Source organism: Plectropomus leopardus, chromosome 11 (assembly GCF_008729295.1).
Source record: "Plectropomus leopardus isolate mb chromosome 11, YSFRI_Pleo_2.0, whole genome shotgun sequence".
Taxonomy (NCBI): Eukaryota; Metazoa; Chordata; class Actinopteri; order Perciformes; family Serranidae; genus Plectropomus; species Plectropomus leopardus.
In genome coordinates this window covers 15,175,099-15,201,659 of record NC_056473.1, presented here as the reverse complement: position 1 = coordinate 15,201,659, position 26,561 = coordinate 15,175,099, and the positions used below count along the sequence as shown (strand labels likewise).

Below are 26,561 nucleotides of genomic sequence, written 5' to 3'. Positions count from 1 at the left end.
GCTCCCATGTGTCTGGCAAATGAAGAGGGAACCCGGAGCTTCACTTGAACCTCATCAGTTGATTAATTAGTCAGTTGATCGTTAGCTGTCTTGACGGCCTATATGCGATCAGATGAGAGGGCGGATAATGAGGGAATTGTCAGTCGATGGTGCTGGTTAATTAGTGTGACCTGATCCAGGGGCCATGTTAGAACAGTTGTTTATGCCACAGCTTCTAATGAGCAGGATTTAGGGCTGGATGATCTATTTGGAAAGCAGTGCTGTTTATGGACTGGCCTTGAAAATCCCCCAATAAAAATCACTATAATGTTCCAATAATCTATCCACAGGGACTAATGATGTGTCTGTGCTGCACAGGATTAACTTTAAATAATGACTTTGCCATACTTATGGTATTTTGATTCCTGAAGTCTCAATATAGTGACTTACACTATCACTGGGTGTTCCAGGGCTATTCGTGGTATCCCTAAAATATTCTTAAAATACTACAAAGACTCGGTTGTCTTTTGGTAGGTCTATTAAATGTAATTTTAGCTGGTTTCATCTGCAGTATTCCTATAATACTCAGGACTAACATAGTTTTACCAAAGGCTTTAGGCCTGCTAGACAGAGGTGGAAAAGGTATTCAGTCCTTTACTTAAAAGGGATATTTTTCTGATTTGTATCCAGCTTTGTATCAAAACAATGTGGGTAGTATGTATAGATGAACTGTGGTAACCTGCCCTCCTATAAGAAGTGCCCACCCCCCAGCGAAACTCCGCCAAAAGACTTCATTTGGCGTCGATTCTCTGGCTATCAGTCTGTTGCTCAAACTACTGGCTCTACTTCCTCATTTTCATATTGCCCGCCAACCCTGCTGCCGCCAAGATTAAATAAGTAAGAGATATATAGATATATATATAGGCTATATAAGGAAAAGTACCCACAGTCTATCCATGCTGCTGTCAGCTGGGTTCCTGTTCTCCAGCCTGTCCGTGACATCGAACTTACACACCAAAACAACCATGCACAAACACACACACACACACACACACACACACACACACAGAAAGACATACTCGTCCAAGCCATGAACACAGTTCTGCTCTACTGGCAACAGGTAAACAGTCTATAGCCAATTTTTTGCAGGTTTACCTGTGCTTGCAAAACCTGCGTACATGTGCTAATTTTGGTGGAAAAGGAAATAAAACCACAGGTGAATACACTAAAGTCATCATATTTATTATATGATATTCTAATTCTGCCAATTTATCCCCCTAAATCCTACACACTGGAACCTTAATGTTATTTTATATTACTGTAATATTGTGTACTCTCACCCTCATCTAAGTTATTACTTTTGCCTCAAAGAAAAAAAGACCAATAAGAAATTAACAAACGGAATATGTCTGTCTCTCTCTCGCACACACACACACACTCATACAGTACAAACACGCGCATGTGAGCGTGCGCGGTAAAAAGGCGCTGCATCTGCCGTGCTGAGAAGCCGGTGCTTTGACTACAGGGCACCCTGGAGATAATTGGTGTCCTTGGAGTTGAATAAGCTCATTCTAAAAGACCTCAGGCCCGGGCTGTCCTGGTGTGTGACTGTCTATTGAATAATTGATTCAGAGAGGGAGGGGGCGGTTACTATCAGATCTGAGCATAATGACTTTATATAATTAGCACGCAGCGTTGAAAAAAAAACCCCCATTTGACTGTGGGAGTTTTTTTGCAGAGAGAGGGAGGGAGGGGGAGGGAGCTCTGCGAGGAGGCTCAGTCCGTGCTGAGGAGCACATCTGAGGGGAACAGCCGCAGCTTGTGCAGATACAGAAATGCTTATGCACTGACATCAGCTCAGATAAGACACACAGACACTCATGGTTTGTCCCTTCTGCTGGCAAGGTGATACCCGGGGACGCTGTTTTCATCCATCCGAGGGGCTATTTTTGTTAACGAGAAGCCCTCTTAATGTTTCTGTGGGCTCTCTGCGGGGTTATGAGGAGCGGAGCTGAAGTTTGAGCTTCTGTGTTTATTATCGCTTTTCGGGCTGCTTTCCTGGGTGCTGTTGTTGGATTGTTTTCCAGAAAGAATGGTGCTGGACAAGGAGGAGAGTAAGTACAGAGGACTAAGATCTGTTTTCCTTCACATAGGGGAGACCGGGGACGGTTGCAACAATTTTTGCATTTCTCTCACTAACTCAAAGCTTATTGGACCACAGCAACCACATCTTCATATATTATACTTATATCTCTGTGCTATTTATCTGTACCATTTTAACATATGACATATCATTCACAATATGTAGCCTATTTGAATAAAAGAAGTCAGACGTTGCAACTGACCCCAACCCTGGGGACATTCTGGCATAGGGAAGGATGCAACATGTTAAAAACAGGCTACATTAAATTTCATTAATTAACTTTTCCATGTTGTCTCAATAAGCATAGTATGCTGAAAATATGTGCTCCCTCTCTCTTGGAATACTGAAAACAGAATAAAATTTCTGTGTATGCTAAACATTAATAGCTTATACTGTACTGTTACAATAATGAGGTTATGTTAAAACAAAATAATTAAATGATTGTGTATGAACTCAGTTTTGATAAATTAATTCAAAAGATGAGGATGGTATGATAAGAATACTGATCCTGAAAAAACTTAATGTCATACCTCCAAAACAATTTTTTTTTCAATAAATGCAGCAGCAGATATTGAACTTGTCTTCTGTCCTCCTGTCTAACTGAGCATGTGCAGTATGAAAACCATCACTCTGGCGTGTTTCTTCCTGGCGAAATAACAGCTGTTGCAACAGCTTGTGTTGCAACTTTCCCCAGTCTCCCCTATTTCCTTTTTCTTTGATGTTAAAATAGGACAACCAGAAGGGTTTTGAGGACTGGCAAGGACTGTGCAAGAAATTAAAAGAAAATGTTTGTAGAAAACAGATGTTATCCCCACTTGTCAAGATTAACAAAGTTGATTCCTCCCCAACAGCAAACTAATATTATGTTCTTACGAGAACTGAAATTTTAGGCATAATGTAACTAATAAGCGCTGTAATATGGCCTTAGACATTTTTCCCAATATTACATTAATGTTGGGGATTACATTTGTTCCTAACTTTGCATTCAAGATAATCTAAATGGTTAGATATTGTTTGATATCACTATAAATTACTGTCACGTACATGTCGGCTAAATATTTCTTATGTATCTCCTGTGTTATCTGCCACATAAAAACGTATCTGGACAAAAAATGCATTTGATTATTTTTTTAAAGGGGCAGCTGGATTTTAAGGGGGATATATCAGCAGAAATGTAATATGATGAAATAACTATGCTTATAATCATTTGAAAATAAGAAATGTTGTATTTTTGTTACCTTAGAATGGGCCGTTTTTATCAACATAGGGAGCAGATCCTCTTCCACATAGATTGCCAGGTCCGTTTGACTTATGCAAATAATTCAGCTCCCAGTAAAAACCCTCTGAACATCTGGATTTTAAGTTATTAGAGAAAATGCAGAGCACATATTAACAGGTGCTAGGTTTGCAACGTGAATTTTTAACTTTATTCATGTTTTTCTAGCAGTTAAAATCACCTGATCCATTTGTTTTTGAAAGAAAGAGGCCTCTCAGTTAAAATCTCTTGAATGTCTGGATCTTAGGTTATCAGATCAAAAAGATGAGCACAGATTAACAGGTGCTAGCCTCTGACATGCTAAACAGTGTTGGAAAAACACTGACTTGTAACATAAAACTTCTTTATTCTGTGTTTTTACTGATTTTAATCACCTGGTTAGTTCATTTTGACGAGGAAGAGACCCCTGTCGATATTTCGGTTCCTAGTAAAAAGAAAACTATAAAGGAATTCTAACCAGGTGAAGCTTCAGCTGGTTGTGATCTGCAGTCCTCACCACTAGAAGCCACTAAATCAACCTAAATTCTACACACTGCTCCTTTATTATTCCCATGAATTCAATTGTTAATCATAAGGGTCTTCTCTACTTTCCATGTGTTTCTGAATTTTTCTGTTTTAACCCAATGTGTGTCTGTCACTTTGTCTACCTGTTGGATTGCTTCCTGCCAGGTGTGTCGCTCGTGTCCCTCCAGTCCAGAGAGAAGCCGAGGGGATGTGCCGGCTGCAACGGGAAGATCCGTGACCGCTTCATGCTGCAGGCGCTGGACAGGTACTGGCACGAAGACTGTCTGAAGTGTGCCTGCTGTGACTGCCGCTTGGGCCGGGTGGGCTCCACCCTCTACACCCGGGCCAACCTCATCCTCTGCCGCAGGGACTACCTGAGGTAACCGACCTACAGGTGTATCTGAACTGAAAGAGGGAAAGAAAATGAATACTGGAAACAAATAATTTCAACAAACAGTGCTAGTTTCATCATAGAAGTCAAGTGCAGATTTTGCAGTATGATAATGTTAAAGTAGACACTGTAAGACTGACATATTGGGCTGAAGCAGACTGTTTTGACTATATATCTATTCAGGATGAAAATTCTGATAATGGAGGTTACTAGAGATATAAATCTGAATCTGAGAGCCTCCCTTTGACAGCCGAGCAGAAGAAAGTGTGCAGATCTGTAATTAACACGAGGACAGATTTAAACACGAGAGAGCAGATAAATGTACAAACACAAACATGCATGTGTCATTCTAACACAAAAAAGGGAAGCAACGGCTTTCAGTTATGCTTCCAAATGTGGATTGCTGACTGTGTAAACTATCTTTTATCAACTAAGATGACGTGCTGACAAAACTTTAGGATGATTCAGTTAAGCTTTCAGTCAAAACCTCACAGAAGGTCTGTTATGTTTCTGAGAAATCCATAGCAAGTCCAAACATGTTTTACCTATGTTTGGATGAGCTACTGGAGTCTGTTTCAAGTCATTGTATTGGGACTGTGTATTGAAGTCCTTAATGGATACACTGTTCTGCTTTCTACTGAACCTGAACAGGATTTATCTTGTGTAGGGGTGTGTTGTTGGCAGCTGGATCTGTGTATTAAAGCAAAAGTATTACATTCTTCTGCTCTGCTTTTTTAATGAACTTTCATGCCAGTTTTTCTGAGGCCTTTTTTTCAGACAATAAAAAATGATAAGATAAAGAAATGGGAGAATAAAGGATGAACTTATCAGAAATGTTAACCTTTCGAAAACTAAGCAAGAAAAGGGAATATGTTAAAGGTTTTCTATGCAACAATCAGAGCGTTGATAAAGCAGCAGCTCCTCTACTGTGACTGAACCGCTGGGTAAAAAATACCCTGAATGAGTGCAGAACATTTTTTAACTCAAGACACTCTAAAACTGACAAACAGCGTCAGCTGCTTCATTGTAAAATGAACAAGATGGACAAAAATTTAATAGGTGTGCATTAGAGGTGCTGATAGGTGGATTTTGTTAGCATTTACAGAGATATAGGCTGGCTGTTTTTCTTCTATTTCCTGTCTTTTTTTTGCCATGTTAAGCTCCATTTACATATAGAGTATCTGTTTCTTAACTTTTGGCAAGAGAGCAAATAAGAAAATTTGCCAGAATGTCAGACTACTGCTTTCAGTACATTACTCCAAGTCCAGCAGACACCACATTGAAGTGTCTCTGCTTTTTTCCGACTATCTGCCTTGTAATTGGGGGCAGGAGGAGTATAACACTTGTCCCATCTTGGGGTACTCTTAACAAACCCTTCAGATAAAGATAAATGTTTTAGGAATATCTGAACAGTTCTGTCTGAACCCAACCTCTAATGTCTGTGAATCACTCCACAATGAATGGTCTATGTTTTAAATAACTTTGGATTTTAGTCTTTTGACCATGAATCTTGATGACACCACTTACGCACAAATCTAAAGCCTGGCTCAAACAGCTCCTCTGAGAATTATATAGCCTTCCTTTTCTGGAATAATGACGTCTGGTGTGTCAGGTCAGCAGGAGAACGCCTGATATCTCAGCCACATTGCTGAACTCATGTGTTAGTCTCATGTACAATCCAGCTGGATTTGGTTGGAGCTAAGTCTCTCATTAGCTGTGCTGCACTTAAGAGACCAAAACCCCTTTTGACAGTTAAATTGGCTAGATTGCCTCCTGTTTTCCTCATCATTGCAAGGGTGCAGACCAAAAGCCTTTGAAGAGCAGGATTAAAACCATGTGATTTCTTTTAATTGGACCATTAGTAGAGAATTAGCATTGAGCTCCGTAGCCTCGTTAAGGAGAAGGAAAAACCCCACCAGGTGCCTGCTCAGGATTCAGCCTCATTAGATCAGAACATTCCCTTAATTAGGACTTGCTTTTGTTCCCGTGTTGGTCACTTGTTTGATGACGTTTTTTTTTCATTTGTCTTTCGATAGCTCTGGGAGACACACGCTCGCAGCTTTCCTCCCTCCTTTTTTTGCGGATGTCGTTTTTCATTGCGAATCCTCCCAAACCTCCTTTTTCTATTTGGCCTTTAATGGAAAATGGAAATCAGCAACTTATCTTCATGTGTGTCAGGCTCTCAGGGAGCCGTTTGTTCCTTCTTATAGAGGTGAATGAGAGGTGAAGCAATCTGCAGCTGGTCAGCAGCACTGAGTCACAAAGTATTTAAAAAACAACGCAGGGTTTGTTCTCAGGTAGTTTGAGGACACAGTTCAAATGGTGTCAGATTAAGTGTTCGTTTCAGGGAAGTGTAGTGCCTGTAATGTCCTATGAGGCAAAAAACACCCATTTGGTTCTTAAAGTAAGTGACATTTTCGTATAAATGTTGACATTTTCATATCAATGAATCAACATTTGGCAGCTCTCTATCAGCAGATAATGCAAAAGAGATTCAAGTTTTATCTAGTTTATGAAAGATTTTACAACTCTGAGAGAACTTTCACAACAGGTGAAGCATCTGAAGTTTCCTGCAGCAGCAGAAGTTTATTTAGAACAGAAAAAAAGAAGCTGTTATCCGAGGCGCCCAGTAGCTCACCTGGTAGAGCAGGCACCCGATGTACAAAGGCTATGTCCTTGCTGCAGCAGCCACAGGTTCGATTCCAAGCCATGGCCTACTGCTGCATGTCTTCCCCTCTCTCTCCCCCTTTCAAGCTACACCCATCCTATCTGATAGGATCCTATCATCCTAGTAATCCTTACAGAAGAACATTGTTACAACATGGGACACATTATTCCAAGATGGCTTATCACATCATGCACACCAGTGGAGACTAAATTAGGCATGCTCACATGGGCCTGTCATGATAATTACATTATTGATTTATAGAAGTCATGCCACTGTGTCGTACGATACTGCCCTCGTAGTCCAGCAGATATGTGAAAATTATGCTCACTTTTCATAAAAGCACGAAACTTGGTACACACAGTTTTGGGCCCTGACTCTGTGCGGAAATGGAGCCATCGCAAAAATGCCTTGTGGAGTGTACAAAGTGAGCATAACACTTGAAAATTTGCAAATATCACCTACACTATTGTGTTTACATGTGTGTGTTTTTTACATGCCAACGCCAACGCCAATGCCAAAACATTTTAGCTGTTACGATGCCAGAATAAACACCACCAAAACAGAAGCACATTTTTTCATGGCGCTGTAGCCAAATGAGCGGAAAAGAATATGCTGACACGTGTTTTGCTTTAATTTCTGGTTAAATTTAAAGTGAATTGCTCTTTGAAAGGGTGTACTTACATTATTATGCTAAACTTATTCTATACATATTCTCTTCAAGATGAATTGTAACAACTTCGGTCATCCATTAACGTTTCCTTTTTGTCAGTGTTGTTATTGGGAGCTTGTTCGCATGGCTGTAGATATGTTAATTAGCTAACATTAGCTTGATTGTATCATTGTAATTACCTGGGTTTAACTGCCAACAACAGCAACTTTGCAGTTTTATTTTGGCTCTAGATTGTTGCAGTTATCTTGTGTATGGGAGATATCATAGAAATGTCTCTCACTCCTACTCAGAATTACGACATTGCTGTTGGTAATGTTTTCACCCACTGAGCTACTATAAATTATGTGCAAAATCCTTACAATATGATGTAAGCCTTGCATTAGTAGCAGCAGCAACAAGCCAGCAATAATGCACAAAATGTAGTGCAGTTGACTTTAAAATAAGTGGTTTACATTAAAAAAGTGTGCATGAGCAACATCTGTGACTCAGACGTAGGGTCCTGTTGAACTACTTTCAGGCCTGTCCTCCCTTTATCTCAGTGTTTTTTTTTCTTTTCAACTCTTGGCTGAAATGTATCTTAAGTGCGTCCAGACTACAGGTCTGCTTGTCGCCCTCTTTCCCTTTGCAGGCTCTTCGGGGTGACGGGGAACTGTGCAGCCTGCAGTAAGCTGATCCCTGCCTTTGAGATGGTGATGAGAGCCAGAGACAACGTCTACCATTTAGACTGCTTTGCCTGTCAGCTCTGCCGCCAGAGGTAAGATTAGGGGAGCAATTAGCCAGGGAGATCAAATTCAGTTGACTTATCTGGGAGGTGCACTAGCGAGCTCACTGGTCATTATGAGCGGATCACCAATGCATTGTAATCAAAATGTGATGAAAATTACAGCGCTGTTTAAACCTCCAGGGGGTTAAAAACTTTGTATATCACTCGGGTAGTTAATCAGCCGGCAATCACGCAAGATTAATTTTCTGATTATCATAGCAGTGCTGAAAATATGCCTGAAATGTTCCTCCGGGACCTCATGATTCACTTGAGCTCAAGCAAAGACCCAGTTCCATATTTTTATTTCTCTCTGCAGATTTTGCGTGGGAGACAAGTTTTTCCTCAAGAACAACATGATCCTGTGCCAGCTGGACTATGAAGGAGGCCATCTTAATGGCAGCGTGGAGAGGCAGCCTCAGTAAGAGGTAATATTCTGATGACGATGAGTTACAGCCCCAGGCAGCTGCTCTGACAGTTTGAACTAAGACATGCGCAGAGATATCTGGAACATATACAAGTGAGCTCACAAAACTCATCCCAAATATGACCATATGTAGACATGAGACTTCAAACCAGAGGCTGCTGACATTATCATTCCGAGATATGTTGCAGCATTTTGTCTGTGGAAAAAGTCTGCATTATGTGACATGCAGTATGGGAGCATATGCTCAGTTTGGAGGGCAGTTTATGAAGATGGATTGATGTCTGATAATTGAATGAACTTTTGTGAATATCTTAAGCAAATATAAAGCAGGCTGAAAAGCGGCTGTGGCTCGTTCATTACTGCATTAAAGTCTCAAAGGTACTTTACAATCCTCTCAATGAAATGGATAATGGAGTGAAACTTATAAATCAGCGAAGAAAGGGTGGTTATACGGTTTAATGATGATGATGATGAAGGTGCTCCATTTAAAACATGGTTTAAAGCTATAGATATCAATATAACTTTTATGTATACATGTCTACTGAATATTTTCATGCCTCTGTGCTGGCGCCAGCTGTAGCCGGAGACATTATCTGTTTTGGTTGTCTGTATGTCCCATTTTTGTGAAAGCGATATCTTAAGAGGGAATTTCTTCAAATTTCGCACAAACGTTCATTTGGACTCAAGGATGAACTAACTCGATTTTGATGGTCTATGGTCTAAGGTCAAGGTCACTGTAACCTTGATTGTCCCATTCTCGTGATGGAATTATCTCAAGAAAACCTTGAGAGAAATTCTCCAAATTTAGCACAAATGTCCACTTGGACTCGGGAATAAACTGATTAGCTTTTGGTGGTCAAGCGTTTGGTCACTGTGAACTTGTGTCTGTCTCATTCTGGTAAAGGTGATATCTCAAGAACACCTTGAGGAAACTTCCTGATTAGATTTAGGTGGTCAAAGGTCAAGGTCACTGTGGCCTCACGTCCTTCCCATACACGTAAAGGCAATGTGCCTCCTCATTGTTTATGGAATTCAGTGATAATGTCATCAAGTGTACTTTTGTACCAAAGTTGAAGAAATTTTCTCAAGGTGCTCTGGAGATAACTTCCGTACATGCTCCATCCTGGTTTGAACATTAAAGATTTCAGCTTCAAAATCAGATTTCAAATGGTCTTCTTAAAAAAGAAAACAAGACGTATCAATATTATATGTTTCTTTGTCCTTTAGTCCTGTTGCTGTCCCTCAAAGCATCACAGGCTGCTTAAAATGTGCAGTTTCTTCTTTGGAAAATACATTTTTCAAACAGTTGCCTCTCACTGAAAGTCACTGAGTTTCCTGCAGGTTTAAAGGGGCCTTAAAACAGGCCACCTTTAAAGCTTTACACAGCAGACAAATAAATCTTGTGGGAGTCAGAGCTCTTGATGGGCGTGAGCGGTGGTCGGCTGTGAGGGAAGATGAGAGAAGTTTGAAAGCAAGTGCAGCAGGCACCACAAAATCCACAATTATGAAGGATTCAGGGCTCAAAAACAGACCCTGAAGCCACCAGCAGCCCAGCCTATCATTATGATACTAACTGTACAACTACAGTTCATAAAATACAAGACACCACACTGGACAACTGATGCACTCTGGAAGTGGAGAGTTTTTCTTTTTTTTTGGTTTTTAAGGTCTTCCAGAGTTCATGCTGAAACCACTTTAGACTTTAGTCGATCATTTTTCTTTTTCTAAATAAAAATCTTGATGAATTTCAGGACTTGACCAACTAACAACTAACAAAATTGTTAACTGAGGTGAAAAATGAGGCATCTCTTGTCATTTGCTGTATATTTTGTTTGGAGTGCCTTTAACGGGATTATACTTAAGAAATGTGGCTCCGGTGAAGGTTTTCTGGCTTCCAGATGCTCTTACTCTTTTAATGTTCTCTCAAGACCCAAATAACTTTGTTGATGTTGGATTTTTAAAGATTTATTTAAACTTTTGTCAAAGACTAAATGTGACCACTGGACCACTGGTTTTTATGTGTATTGTTCTTGGTTCTCTCCCCTCTTGAATTATACAGTAACTTTTCTGATGTGCCCTTCCTGCCCCTGAGCCTTCACTGTAGATATAATGTAACAAAAATAATAAAAATCTGATTCTGCATTTATTTTGAATATAAACTGAATTATGTGTGCGTAATTATGTGAAACAATTAGATAAATGACCATTTGGTTCTCTTCCACACACGTCGTACTTGGTTATACTGTTATGATTAGAATATATTGTACTTTAGTCAGTTGAGCTTATTAATTCCTGACTCAAAATGCTAAAGTGAAAACAGGGGAATGTACTCAAAGGCTCCTTTTATAGGATTTGTTGACCACAAGAAAAATGTAAAATAATACCTGTAAAAGGCAACAAACAGAATAAAAGAAAATGTTGATTTTGTTATCTGCAAATGAGTGAGAAGCAGGATTTAGCCTGAGTAAGTGGTGCTGACTATGGGTCATGATATCTCACAAACACCTTGAGTGAATTCCATAAAATTGGGCACTAACGTTTATTTCTACTTAACAATGAACTGATAAGATTTTGGTAGTCAAAGGTCAAGGGTGCTGTGACCTGACCAAACATGTTTTTGGCCAAAACTCAAGAATTCATACACTAATTATGACAAAAATTCACACAAATGTCTAACAGTAGCTATATAATGATGATGTGATCATTTTATACCTAACAGGTCAAAGGTCAGCCTCACTGTGACATCATAATATTCTGCAAAAACACTTTTCTGGCCATTACACAACGTCATATCACTGGAAGAGAAGGGAAGACGTTTGGTCAGATGCTGAATTGGTGACACTTAAATTGGGTGTCCACCTTGAAACTGTGCTGATTGTTCAGATCTTCTGTGCTGCCGGGGAAGATGTGTGTGAAGCATCCATGTTTTCACTGACACGGATGTAAACTGTAAGTGCAACTCGAGTGGTGCACAGAGGCATACAACCATGAGGCGGTACTTCTAGTTCCAGGAGAGAAAACATGCTTTTCTACTGAAAATGCCCTTGTAGCAAATCACCTGGCCACAATTTATCATAAGACATATAACTTTTGTTATTTTTTACCACAATAAGTGGACACATGAAGCTCATTACATGTTTTTTTTGAGCCACACAGAGTGACCTGGAGTTGTTTTACACTTTCTTCTTCTTCTTCTCTCTGCAGATCAGAACAGGCTGACTGTGAAACAGTTGGACTATGACACTCACAGCAGCAGTCTTCATCAGCTTCCTGTTTCTGACTGAAGCGTGTGTGGAAACAACATTGATGGAACATGTTTCCAATAACTGAACTCTTTATTGCAGAGCTGTGTGGAAACTATCCTAACATTTATTTCTGATCAGACGGACCAGAGATCAGCCAGGAAGTGAAAACGGAAAAACTATCTCCAGGATGTTTAATGTGGGCTGTGATGGTTCTGCACTTCTTCTTTTGCATTCGACAAATAATTTGAAGAGTCTGTTCACTAAACTGGAAACGCTAGCCGGATGGAGGGGAGCCAATCAGGCCACACATAGCAACAACCAAGTCATCCATCACAGAGAAAAATACTACGCTGTCTTTTTAAACTTCTCTCTGATTGTCAGATTGTTCTGGCAGTTGCTGAGCTGTCCTTTGTGGTGAACTCCACCCATCTGGCATGTAGGAAGCCACAAAACAAACTGAAACATATTCGCAAATAAATACATTTGAAGACGGAGGATCGACTTTCTCTGTCATCTCTTTTAAGACTCGACTGAACTGAATGGTCAAACCCACCGTAGTTTTGTTTTCACCCTGATCTCAAGCTGTTTTTTCTTGATTAATTAAACTGGATTTAATGTCAGTTTGTGTGCCAATTATTGATGTTGAGTGTGACATCAGAGGGAGGAAGTCATTTAAAGATCCCCTTTCAGACATTAAGATATATAGGTTACAGCCCGTGGGACAAACCACGCCCCCCATTAGAGAGCCGGGTGCCCACCTGACAATTTTCTTCTTCGCAATAAGCATAAAGAGATTCACACTGGGAATTGTTTTTGTACTTTTAGTAACATAATGTGCCAGAGTAAATAAAACAGCATAAAAACAGAGCTTGTTTTAAAAAAAAAAAAAAAGCGCTAGAGTTTTTTTTTTTGTTTGTTTTTCTTTAATCAAAATTTCGGGCCATTTTCTTTGTCAGCTTTTACTGATGTCTTGCAATTTTTTAGAAATCTCTTGCAAAGTTGGTCATTTCCTTTTTTTCCCCATGATTTTGAAAGAAATCAAACCAATTTGCTCAGGTTACACAGGGTTAAATAGCTGGTGAGAGAAAACTGATGCTGAGCCGGGTTTTGGAGGATAAATATTCCCTCCACTTAGGTTTCAGAATTAAACAAAATCTCCCTCAAACAGAACAGCAAACTACAGCAAAGAAGTCTCTAAAGAGCCTCAAGTCTCTGCTGCTAACACGAGCTTTTCATAAAACTGAGGGAGGCTCATGGCGTCCTGAGTGTGCATTTTCTCACCAGCCTTCAAAAGAGGGTGTTGTCACACCCTGATTGGCCCAGAGGGGATATGCACCAAGCTGCTCTCAATTCTTAATCAGGAATCAGTCCTCACACCCTGCGCAACAGGTGATCTGAATAACTCTTCAATCAACTCAGGGGAAATGTGACTTTCAGCCAAAATGAATGGGGAAAGGAAAAAGGCAGCAAGTGCCAAAGAATGGAGGACTGATACAAATTCAGTAAACTACTTAGAGATTCTTCTTCTTTATTTGAAGTACTACTTCTATTCCACTGACATGTCAGAAGAAAATATTGTACTTTTATTACAATGTCTTTAGTTGTTACTTTACTAAGATTTTTTTGTGCATATAACGCATATGGAAAGCTTACAAAATTTGATATTGGGCTCTAAGTAATTGTGGAAGTATTTTTTTTGGTATTTTACAAACCAAACAATCAGTCAATTAATACAGAAAACTACCAGCGCATTAATCCATAATGCCATATTGAAGATAATTCTACACGAATGGTTCAATATGAGCTCCACCTCAACCAGCTACAGCAGTAAAATCCTGCTTTTACATGAATGCATAATAATGATATAATGTATAATAGTACATATAGCCAGGAAACACTCTGCGTTGAGTAGCTTACTTTTAAAACTTAAAATATATTTTCCTGCATAGTTGACAAAAGTGACATTTTCATGTTCTTTTAGCCTGTTTGTCATGGAGCATTTTTACAGTGTGGTATTGGTACTTTCACTTAACTGACATTTTAAGAATCCGAATAACATTTATTACAGAGTATGTTTTCAAATAAAATCACTTTGCTTTGGTTTTTGGTGCATGGGCCTACATTAAACTTTATTATTCTATTCCCAGTTCAATGTCATTACAGCAAATATGTTACAGTGCTAGTCATTTATTTACCCCCCAACCAATCAACACCTGAGCCAAGGGGATTCTTTAAATTGTTTTTGCAGCTTTCTATTTTAATGAATTAAAAAAATGTTAGGCCTACTATTTAGTTTTATTTTTCAAATAGCCTACAGCAAATAAATACTAATAATGGCTACATTTGGATTTATGAATATGAAACAACAATCAAATTCATCACATAATATCATTCATCAAATAATTCTTTAAGTTTTTTTCTGACTACAGATGTAGTGTAAACGCTTTGAGGTCGGTAAAAACGTAAAGATGGCACTGTGGTGCCGCGCGGTGGTGAAACGTATCCGTTACACCTGCGGCGCACTTCCGGTCCTCAAGTCTACAAGGAAGTTGAACCGATGGATGAGAATCCGCCAGCCTACGTCTCCTTCGTTTCCTCACCGCAAACCCGTCAGAAATAACCTTTTTATTTATTTATTTATTTTCACTTCCTGATTACCTGTCGGTATGGCGATGTCCACGTTTCAGAAGGTGACCCTCGCGACGTGTCTCGTGCTGTGCGTCGCTCTGCTGCTGCCCAAAATGCTGTTGTCGCGCGGGAGGAAGGATGCTGCTGAGCGGCCGGAGGGTGCGTCACCTTTACACGGTTTCTCGTCATCGTTACCTACATTTTTGGTGGCTTTTCATATGGAACATTTACGATTATAGTTTGTTAGTTTTTGAGGTTGTGATATAAAGTGTAATTATTTCTTCATTTAAGCCACAGTTTGTGCTAAACACGACCGATGTGTCATCCGTCCATGCAGTTACACTTTCTTCCCTGAGGAGGGCGCCAAACACACCTGCTGTCATTTAAAAGATAAATAAAATACACTCAGGTTTTAGTTGATTTTAAGCAGTACATAAACAGTTATATATAGTTCATAGTTGCATCATATTATTAAGTACACTGAGCTATAATTAATGCAGTCTAATACAACAGTCCTGCAATAAATCCTCCCTTCATTAAGCTTATAGTGTACACGTTTTGCTGAAATTGTTTGAGAGAAGTGCTGATTGAACTGTATAGTACATTTTGGAAGTTGTAGTTTTAGTTGCTGCTGACCTTCAGTGTAAGGTGTTTTCTATGTTCGTCTGTTGGTTCTCAACCTTTATCCTTTAGGGACTGGGTAAACTGTCTACCCCTGATTAAGTGATATGTTTTATGGATATATTTCACATCATATTTAGTGTCTTATAAATAACAGTACAGCACAACTGATACTAAACTGTACAAATAACTCAAATAATGAACACAATAACTGCATGGAGTTTGTGTAAAATGAGTGATTTGGATTAAGTTTGAGCAGATTATTTGCCCTAAGTGAGAATCAGGACTCCCAAGCTGGGAACCAGTGTATTAGACTGCATTAGTTTAGAAAGGTTTAATAAACTTTTGACTTATTGTAAGCAGGCAATTTACTGTATATATACACTCACTCACAAGTTTATTAGCTACACCCAGATAAAAGTAGCACACGCTACCTTTATTGATAAAAATGGGTTGGAAAAAGTATTAAAAAAAACCTCTGAGTAAAGTGCAATACTATTTAATAACAACAACACAAACTACTACATCCATAAAATGACCATAAACTTTAACCAGCACTCTTTAAAATAAAGTTTTATAACAAAAACTGAACATTATAACCTTAACAAGACATAGGATAGATTCCAGGACTGTTGTGTTACACTGCATTATGCAGAGACTATTAAATTAAAAGATATTTTGTAATATCAATATGCGGTTTTTAGGTTTTATGTACAAGAAAGAAGATATAGTTGTTTTTGAGCACAAGGCCTTCAAACAAGTCACATACACAAAATACTTTTTTGTTCCTGCAGAGTTTCACCAAGAACAGTGATTCTATATTTAAAAGTCAGTTAATAAATAATATCCTGGATATTCATTGATATCATTCTAATTTCCCACTTGACTCCTCCCTACATGTCTTTCGCTCTCTGCAGGTTCAGGTCGCTTCCCTCCCATGATGCACAGACAGGTGGCCCCTGAGGGTCGAGGCCAGAGGGCTGCAGCCTCCAGCTTCTCCAGAGCCCACAACCCAGAGGCCATAGCCAGGGCCAAGGGAGCAGGAACGGGGGCGGGGACTGGGGGCAAGTCCAACCTGGCAGGACAGATCATCCCTGTGTACGGCTTCGGGATCTTACTCTACATCCTCTACATACTGTTTAAGGTAAATATAGATACATGTGTGATAATAACAAGAGTGGCAGCTTCATCAATGATAAACTGTATAAACAGAGTCAAGATTGAATTCTACAGTCGTTCCTGTGAATGTGAAGTAAATGGCTCAACATTGGACGCACTCCGCTGAGGGATTTGTTGTGATGTCTTTTGAGTATTTTCACCTTGTTATTGTTTTTCTATTTGTCCATTAGATCACATCTAAAGGAAACAACAAGCCGTCAGAGAGCAGGTTTCCTTCAGTTCGCTCAGAGAACATGAAGAGAAAGATTAGTGAGTATCGTTCAGAGCCGATCATACTTATTCTTTTAGCATTTAGACATCTCATTCAAAAATTAAAAAAAAAAACAACCTTTTTTAATCTGGTAGTGTAAGTATCCACCAAATGAATGTAATGAGATGTTATATTTTAATTTGGAGTAATATTGCAGTCTTAATGTTAACTTTTAATCATTTGTTTTTACATCATTTTGTCCCTGTTATTTATTTATTTTATTCTAGAGACTTTCATTAATTTATTTGTTTAAATCAATTAATGAATGTATTTATTTATTGTATTTTTTCGCATTGCATTGTTTCATTGTTGTAATTTTCTAGTGTTGCAAAACTTTAAAATTGTTTATGTAATCCTTTAAATTGTGTTCGTGGAGCACTTTGGGCATCATGTTTGTATGAAAAGTGCTATATAAATAAAGCTGAGTTGAGTTCACTTTCTGAAGACATAATCTACTGAAGTGGTGCAGTGTTGGTATAATTGGTACATGCATGGTTTAGATATTTTAGTTATTATTATCCAATAAGTGAAAAGATAGGAAAATACCACTGCAAAATAACACTGCATGTGATTGTAATCATCTGAACTTCTCTGCATTGGTCAGTTTTTGATTGTTCTGAAATTTGTTTGAGCTCTGATTGTTTTAAAGTTCTTCTCTGGATTTCATCTCCCTCCAGCTGACTTTGAGTTGGCTCAGCTGCAGGAGAAACTGAGGGAAACAGAGTTGGTGATGGAGAATATCGTTTCCAACGCCCAGCACAGTCCTGACAGGTGGGTGTGTGTCTTCACTGAGGGATCATTTCATCGGTCCACCTTGTCCCTCTCCTCTCCAGACAGCAATGACTTATTTAATTGAGCTCATTTATTTATTTGTAAATTTAATTACATGTGTGCAATAATCTCTTCCGCAGCAAAGATAAAGATGCACATCGCACTCTCATAAAGTACCGTTGCAGAGATCATTCTGTTGTCACACTTTTATATAATCATCTGTTATTGCTGTGTGTTGGTTGTTTTTAACACTTTCATCTTTTATGTTTTATTGCTGGGAAAAATCAATATGTTTGTATCGTAAAGAAATGTACAGCAAACGCAGGTTAAATGTAAGGTTTTGGAGTGGGGGATGTTCAGGATTGTTTGTTTGTGTGTGTGTGTGTGTGTGTGTGTGTGAGTTGCAGGGTTAAGGGGGTGACAGCGGATCAGGAGGAGAGTCTCCTGCAGCAGCTGACGGAGATCACTCGGGTGATGCAGGAGGGCCAGCTGGTGGAAAACATGGAACCAGAGAAGAAGAACCAGGAGGACTGGGAAGGTACATGATCACTGCACGCTCACCATGGCTGTTTCACAACATTTCACCCACAAGTTTTTTAAAGAAAATTAACAGTAAACATAAAACTATTTTTTCTTTTCTTCTCTGGATAATGTGTTGCCTGCTAACTAGCTGCTGTTTCCCTTCGTCCTATTACAGAATAAACGTAAACTTTAAAGGACAGGTAATGTTTTGTTTGGTAATGGACAGTGTATGTAAACAGGAACAGTTTTCAAGAATTTTAATGCACCAGAAATGAATGGTGCATTCAAGTGTTTGTTGTTAATTTGATTTGCTGTGATTTCACTTTATTATCAGTTTAAAAAAATCTCAAGTATCAACAGTTAAAGTACTTACAAGGCTGACATTTTTCTGTAGGCCAACCCAGGAGGTTAGCGTTCCCCTGGTTCGATTGTCAAAAAGCCTAAGGGATTTTTCCATATGATTTTGGATCATTGCGAAAATAAGCTTTGTGGTAAACAAATGTTTATGATGCCTACACATTTTGTTCAGCAAGATAATCTACTGTGAGAGACAGATCTCTCACAAAAAAATAGTGTCACAAAAACAGCCCTGAATTCAGCTTTGTGACGATGCATTTTCCAGCTGATCCAAGAGGGTTTTTAAAGAGCTCACTTAGCTTAAGAAGTAGGAGGATTTTTCTCTACACCAGTGATACTCAACTTGCAGCCCACAGGCAAAATCTGGCCCCTGATAGGGTGCCAGATGGCCCGCCAACCACTTCCTAATTTCCATTAAAAATAGAGTGATTCACACTGCAAATAGTTTTTGTACTTTTAGTATACATAAAGTGCCAGATTGCATAAAACAGTGTAAAAATAGAGCTTGTTTATCAGAAACAGTGACAGTGGAAGATCCCCCACACCTCCTGACAGAGGTCCTGGCTAAGCCTCTATTGTCTGAAAATCCTAGAAATGTCCTAAAATCTGAGATTTGTCCTAAAATCTGAGAAACCTCATAAAATCCTAGAAATATCAAGAAAATGGCAATCTGTTTCTGACTCATTAAATGTCTTTAAAGTTTCTGCAGATTATGTGGAGGAGCCTCGGCAGCAGTGGGAACGGTCCGGCTGCTGCTGTCAGCACGGTCAGCAGGACCACAGTCCACAGACGGAGCCCGAGGCTGAGGGGACACGAGCTGACGGAGCCGACCTGGAAAACCTTCCTGAGGACGTTATAGGTGGAGAGACTGCTGAGGGAGCGGAGGAGAACAAGGAGAGAGAGTCTGATTTCACAGCAGGAAGTGAAGAGGATGTGGCACCAGATATAGGCGAGAGGGCGTCGGTGCATGAACACAAGGAGGCGGTGGGTAAAATCGATTTAGGTGTCCCGGTGGAAGACCTGGTTGGAGTCCTCAAGGAGTTGGAGCTAACACTGCAGATGACGTCCGTGATGGAGCAGGAGAAGATGGAGGACCTCACCAGGACGACGGACACAGAAACTTCCTGCAGCACGGTCAGACGGAGGAACAAGAGGAGGAGAGCGAAGAAAGCTTCGCACTGACTCTGACAGGACTGAACTTGAGCCTGGTGTTTCGTGAGGATGGCTTCTTCTTTTAAGTCTGTTCTCATCAGAATTGCAGAGGCATGAAAGTTGGTGAATGCATGGAAATGTGTTGCCAGCCTTGTTCATCTTTACTTGCAGAAGTGAGAAAATGTGTGCACAGGGCAGTTTTTTATCACAAGTATCAGCTTTATCCACTTGCTAGAGAAGAAATAAGAACAGTTAATGGTCAATAGTACCAGTCTGCATAATGTATGAGTTAATAAACCTGTAAATTTGGTATTTTTCAATCTATTTTCCCATATTTTTTAAATTTTGAAACTAGATTTTGAATTGCAGTTTTGAGTGAGAAGGCTGTAACCAGCAGCAAGCAGCGAAACAGGCTGCAATGTAATCTGAGTCCGTCAGGGTAAAAAAAACAAACACTTTTAGTGGATGTAAATTGACAGTGCACAAAGGCCCCTAGTAGTTACATCGCAACTTATTTCGCCGTTTCTGTCGGCAGCCAAGTTCGCTTTTTTTTTGTCTCCATTAGTCACTTTTACGCAAAAATTTGGTGAAAACGAGTTCAGGTTGAAAAATACCAAACTTTCCATTTAAGTTTTTTATTTTATTTAGAGAAACATTAAGATGCTTCTAGGTACATTTGATTTGCTGAAAAGGCAGAACAGCCTGACTGAAGAAATCCAATGTGTAGTTTTTGTTCGGGGAGTGTTGAGTTATACATCATATCCCATGTCTTTCCTCACAATCATGAACCTCTTTATCTATAAAATGACTTCATATCAACCGCTTGAATTAGAGGCATTAGTTATTAGAATGACTGAAGTTTATGAACACCAGAAATAACTAACTTTAGCTTAAATCAGTCAAAGTCACATTATTTCCATCAGTCTAATTGACTGCGGTGGTTGTGCCTTTTTTATCTTTGTTAGAATATGCTTTGATTTAACAAAACAATTCAAATGGCTGTCATTTTTAAATGTCCTGAAAAAGAACTGGGTACAAGACCTATTGGACTTTAATAGATCCCCTGCTGTCTTCCATCGGCGTCTGTGTTGGAGAAATCTTGTCTTCTGTACCGTTAACATTTCAAGCTTTTATCAAACCTGTCTTGTGTTCTAAATTATTTAAAGATTTTTACTTTTATAAACTAAATGTATTTATTTAAAAGCACCTGGATATGCATATCAGTGGCTAAAACACTTTGAAGTACTTAAATAAAATGATCTGGGTTAAATTACTCCTTAGTGCTTAATTTAATAATACACACACACAAAAAATATATATATATTAGATATTGTAGATATATTAGACTTGTGAATCTCTCTGCTGTTTGTTACCAGCAATGTTGCTCATCTACATAATGAAAATAGTTTTGTGTATCAAGTAGGCAATAAAGACCAGCAGCACAATTCAAAAAAAGAGTTTATTACTTGTAGAATGGTACACTTTACTCATACAAAAGCAACATCACATTGGTTGATGTTAGCAGAATATTTTGAATAGACAGTTTAGCGAGTGGCACGTCACAACAACTTCTCCCCCTCTCACATTTACTCTGGTGAGTTGCAGTTAAGTGTCAGGTTGGTCTGGGTTTGTGCCCGCCCCCTTCTGATAACAGGAAGTCAATAAACAGGGTGGCCTCAGTGCTCCATTGGCTCGTCAGGTGCCTCGGCGGCAGCAGGTTCGTCTGCAGGCTGGGCCACCTGAGACACAAACACGATGGTGGTTTAGTGCACAGCAATCAGAGTTTGTCTAACACTGAAGTTATTTGATAAAAAGATCAAAAACAGGAATTCTGAGGCGTTAGATTAATCTCTAAAGCAAAACTGAAACCTTGGTTTTTTTACAGTTCCAAATTTTGCCCTTACCCCAAAATTTGAGTGTATTTTACAGTGTTCCCCTGGTTAATTATCAAGAGGATGACTAAAGTGAGAACTGACATTACGTCTTACTAGTTTCTAACTGTTGGAACCTTCCAAAATACAATAAAAACGACAGTTCAGAGGATGCAGAGCTCTAGTTTAGTTTGTAAAGAAGAACACAAACCAAAATAAAATACATTCGTTCCTCAAATTTAAAGAATGAGTCTGAATAGGACTTGAAATCTTTGCACCATCTGCAGTACCTTTCTCTGTGGCCTCTCCTCCAGTCCCTCCAGGAACGGGGCGACATCATCGTCGTCATAAATAACGAACTCCATGTCCTTCCCCACAATGCCAATGGAAACATTCTGAAAGAAAGAGAATTAAACCTTAGAAATGGCCTGTATACTGTTACATTTTAAAAGAAGAACACCGCATCCTCAATACGGGTTGGGCTTTGATTACATTTTACAGAATATTTCTCAATGTTTTCATATATGTTACCATCTTGCTTTCTGCCGTTGTAAATAACTTCTTGAAAACATTCAAAGAACAAAAACTGATCGTACTAGAAAAAGTACATTTAATTTAGCCATATTTCACCTATTGGTTGAGGATTTGGATTCATTTTGATCCTATAAACACAAATGAATGTGCAGTCATTTGATTGACTGCTCCTCGGGAGGTGACAGTTCTTCTCAAGGTGAAGTTTGTGATTGGAGCGGCGTTACATCTAAATCCACCAATCAACAGGTTCAGGCTGGACCCCAGGACTCTACAAATACCCGGCCAGCCTCATTATCGGGATGGCTCCGCCAGCCAGTCTTTGTCTTTAGTGACATAGTTTTTTAATCTCGTTAAGTGGTAATTTGTGTTTGATTTGCATTATATTTGAGGCACTGGTGTAACCACGGGTGGTACTGGAGTACCACATTAGTTTTAAAACACTGAATACACACACAACAGGAATGTCTTTTGTTAGATACACTTGTTTCAGGGGTGCTGTTTTAAGCTGTATTTCATTTTCACAAAGCCATTTAGGATAGACAGGTTTTTAATTCTGCGTTTGATTTCATTAGATAAGTTTAGTAGATCTTGTTTTGAAGAGCCCTCTTTTTGTTATATTTGTTTGTTTGAGTTAAACAGCACTCAGAAGACATTTCCTGTGTAGTTTTGCCTCACATTTTTGTTTGTCATAATAACCCCAAATGGTCTTAATAACTTAAAATTTACCAAAAACATTTTGTTTTATGTTGCTTCCCCTTCTCTTCACAAGCTGGGTCGTAACACTGGAGTATACACTATATTGATGTGCAGCGCCCAATGTGCCATCTTTCTCAGCTCAGCTTCCTGTTCCACCGGTGGAGACTGACCTTTGGTAGCGCATGCTGTGTATTACAATGCACCACCTCAATGCAGTATCCCCGAATCAGTTCAATAAAAAGGGGAGCATCTGAATTTCTAAATAGTTGGCTATACTGTAATACTGCCCACACCTAATTGTTCTCCTTTGTGCTGGGATTTGTGTGGCAGAGCGTCACATCACATGGGAGAGGAGAAAGCTGGCGTACCTTGGTGGTGAGGTCCTGCTCAGTGGGGAGGGTTTCTCTGAGAGCACGGAGGCCGTGCTGGACCAGCTCATTCAGATTACCTGAGAACAGAACAATTCTTTCTTAATGCCAGTATTTCCATTCCTCAATCGGGTTGACACTGTGAGCATCCATGTTTGAATTATGAAGCTGCTAAATGAGATCTTTGATTGGAATTTTTCAAACAATTTTAAAGCTGTCATCTCACATACAATGATACTGTAATTAGGACATTAGAAGTCCATGAACAAAAATTTCCTTAAACCCGGCCAATAAAAATGCAAAAACATCCATGGGAGAGAACAACACAAGTTTAATAAAGTTCATCTTACAGTCAGAGAACTTTTCCATGCATCTCTCCAGGTAGGTGCGCGCAGACTGAGAGCGTGCTCCGATGGACATGGCTTTGCAGTCAAAGTAGTTGGCTGACGGGCAGGTCTGGAAGATGTGAGGTCCCATGTCCTGGGTGACACACGACAAATCAACAAGAGTTACGATCCCAAATTTTAAATCCTAAATTTGTAAAACCTTTATTCTTTCACACATGAATAATAGGTGCTTTAGATAAACAAAAGAAGTAAGATATTTGAATGGGCAAACTTACATCATAGCCAGCAATGAGAAGTCCGACACCATAGGGTCTCCTTCCATATCTCTGTGTTGGGATTTGGGTTTCTGAAAGTTTGGTTAAGGATCACTTTTATTTTACTTCACAAAGTATTCACACAAGGAAAACTGGCCAATATAACCACTGACATTGTGATATATCATAACAAACCCCACATTGTAACTGTACAGATTTAAGCTAATATTAGTGAGGATACTGCTGCCAATAAGAGAGACGAGACGTGACGTGGGGAGGGGCCTGTCAAAGACAAATCTTGAGTCCAAGCACTCCTGACGCATGAAGTTACTGTGGAGGAGAGGGTGTTAGTATAATTTAGGATTTATTAGATACTATTGATGTGCAGGTTCACTGAAAAGCTCTATTCAGACCTGCAGGACAGCTGTGACCTACCAGAGCAGTCTGGCATCAGCGGTCAGTCCAGCAATGGAGATGCCGATGTGGTTGTCAACATGGAGGATCTTCTTCTGGTGGGCAGCCAGTTCAGATTGGGCTCTCTGCAGAAACACAAAAACATTTGGCATGATTAATGACTCGTCCTTCAGCTGCTGCTTATCATCTGCTACATACTTTGTTGTATCTTAATGTGTTGTGATATACTTTAATCCTTCATTAAATGTTGAGCTCTTACGTTTCTTTCATGGTTTGCTGTGTTACCAAATAAAAAATTGTGTTGGGCAGAAGTTGACATCAGGAGGGAACAAATTTTGGCTTGAAGCATTACTTAAATTGCTACTTTGTCTCCTCCATACTGGGCTGGTACGTCGAGTGTGACCAATGAAACACACTGTTGCTGGGGGCAAATCCCAGTGTAGGTGTACGCTGGTTGATGTTGTCGTCTGGTATGGAAACAGGAGCGGAACTTTGACTGAAGTCACCAGCATTACGCAGTTTGAAACTGCGGATCTCGCTGTGTTGAGACATCAGTGTCTGGAAGGTGTCCTACCTGAGGTAAAGGTGTGTGCTGATGAATCACTGCTATGACAGCTTCCTGTGCAATTGTGGACAAGTAATTGGGGGGGGGGGGGATTGAACAGGGGCTTGCTGTATAGCTGCAAGTGAACCACTGCATTAATGTTTTCTTTTGTTTAATTGTTGGTTTGGATTTGGTTTGGCCCACTCCTGCAACCTTTAGCACCTAAGGCGTAGCTTCTCTTGTAATGGGCTTGTGTATTTCTTTGCCTCCATAACCCACTATGGGAATATGTGATTTGCTGTGTTCTTGAGCCCTGCCCAACCTGGTTCTTCCTGTTTGAAGATAATTTTAATCAAGAAATTATTTTTGTAACAAATAAAGATTTGTATTTTTAATATAAAGCTGCTTTACACTGTGTTTGAACCTGTTGTCTGTGGCCACTGTAATAAAGTTAAAGAAGACACACTCCACAGTGTTTTAAGTTAAGAGGCAGATATACAGACAAACACTGAACAACTCTACCTTTAGTGCAACCAGGACTGCATGGGATTTGGATTTCAGTCCTACAGTTGCAGAGCCTTGCTTTACAGCCTCCATGGCATACTCGATCTGATGAATACGGCCCTGCACAAACATGAACATGAGCAATTTTATTTTCATATCATGCAGTGACATGACGGTAAAATATAGACATTTACATTTTTGTGAAGTAAGAGGTTGAGGCAACGAGAGACTGACCTGCGGGCTCCATACTGTGACATCGTTGTCGTACTGATTGCGGAACTAAACACAAAAACAAGCCATCATTTGAAAGTGACATTAAAAAAAAAAACACATTAAATATCACACGAGGTCTGAGCTTACATAGTTGTCTTGCATTATGAGCGGTTTTCCTCTGTTACAGTCTATTTGTCACGGACTCGGCTCTGTATCCGTCTGCAGCCTGGACGTTTCTAGACTCAGGTTTTAAATTACGGACACGACTGAATAATTGATAAGTCCAGCTTTGTTTAAAGCCAAAGAGAATAATGCAACTAGGCACAAACATCTCACTAGCCAGTGTTGTTCACATCGCCGGGTACCACTTAAAACCTTGTCCTAGCTAGCTGCTAGCTGACACTAGCTGGATAAAATGCCGGCTGTACAAAAGTTTGTAAAATTACTAGTGTGCAACAATTGAATGGACTTCACATTTTATCCGCATTGACTTCACAAAATATATTATCTGAATCTGAAGGCAAAGGCCGGTGAGCTGGGGGAAAACGAAAGTAAACGACATGATACTTCAATTTGATGCTAACGTCGGCTAGCTACTTAGCTTTAGCCTACTAACTATCTAACCAGCGACGCATTCAAACTATCAGGGCACTGAAATTTAAGCAAATCGAGTTCCATAAAGACTGTTTAATGTGATAGATTTCGATAAATATTAGTCATGAATCATTTTTTGGACACACGTTATTTATCCGGCATAATGTGGCTAACGCTAGCAGCAGCTAACGGTGTTTTGCTTACTCACAGTGCAGCCAAAACTTAGCTAGCTAACAGTAGCTTCTGTAAGTAAATTAACCCCGCTTTCAACGTTTCCTAATAAATTACACAACGTGAACACGTCGTGTAAGTTAATTGCAATGTAGAAATATTATATGTTGCTTATTTTATGAACGTATGTCCAATTTCATTCATATTTACCATGTCTGCGTTAGAAAGAGTCTCGTTTCCTCCGCCGGTGGTGTGATCCGAACTTGATTTGTTTTCCTGGACGCGACGTCAGGGAAAAAAAGTAGAGCCCTGATTTCAACAAAGTGATCGACTGAATGAAGATGTGGATGCAAAACAGAAAATAAATTAAAATAAAATGAAAATAAAAACTGCGATATTTTCATGACATTTTGCTGTTTCAAACTATACATTTTAAAATATAAATAATCAAAACAGTCAACTCTTTCAGTAAAGAAGACAACATGTCAAAACCCTTCAACAGCACAAA

At 39.4% G+C, this 26,561-nt stretch overlaps 3 protein-coding genes across 3 annotated transcripts; 2 read left to right on the top strand and 1 right to left on the bottom strand.

Moving 5' to 3' along the window:
* Positions 1 to 1,777: 1,777 nt before the first annotated feature.
* On the top strand, positions 1,778 to 12,627 carry LOC121950454 (rhombotin-1-like). The gene is made up of 5 exons (XM_042496455.1): positions 1,778 to 2,093; positions 4,068 to 4,281; positions 8,260 to 8,385; positions 8,711 to 8,819; positions 12,023 to 12,627. The coding sequence occupies exons 1-4, from the start codon at positions 2,072 to 2,074 to the stop codon at positions 8,814 to 8,816; spliced, it is 468 nt and encodes a 155-aa protein (XP_042352389.1). The 5' UTR covers positions 1,778 to 2,071; the 3' UTR covers positions 8,817 to 8,819; positions 12,023 to 12,627.
* Positions 12,628 to 14,612: 1,985 nt separating this feature from the next.
* Positions 14,613 to 20,802, top strand: ric3b (RIC3 acetylcholine receptor chaperone b). The gene is made up of 6 exons (XM_042496457.1): positions 14,613 to 14,850; positions 16,230 to 16,456; positions 16,662 to 16,740; positions 17,419 to 17,512; positions 17,920 to 18,050; positions 19,092 to 20,802. Exons 1-6 carry the CDS (start codon positions 14,730 to 14,732, stop codon positions 19,571 to 19,573), a joined length of 1,134 nt encoding a protein of 377 aa, XP_042352391.1. The 5' UTR covers positions 14,613 to 14,729; the 3' UTR covers positions 19,574 to 20,802.
* Positions 20,803 to 20,984: 182 nt separating this feature from the next.
* psma1 (proteasome 20S subunit alpha 1) lies at positions 20,985 to 26,326 on the bottom strand. Its single transcript, XM_042496000.1, has 10 exons — positions 26,264 to 26,326; positions 25,310 to 25,354; positions 25,094 to 25,195; positions 24,049 to 24,152; positions 23,855 to 23,943; positions 23,635 to 23,705; positions 23,363 to 23,492; positions 23,013 to 23,092; positions 21,705 to 21,809; positions 20,985 to 21,282 (listed from the first exon to the last, which is right to left on the bottom strand). Exons 1-10 carry the CDS (start codon positions 26,264 to 26,266, stop codon positions 21,220 to 21,222), a joined length of 792 nt encoding a protein of 263 aa, XP_042351934.1. The 5' UTR covers positions 26,267 to 26,326; the 3' UTR covers positions 20,985 to 21,219.
* Between the last annotated feature and the right edge of the window lie 235 nt (positions 26,327 to 26,561).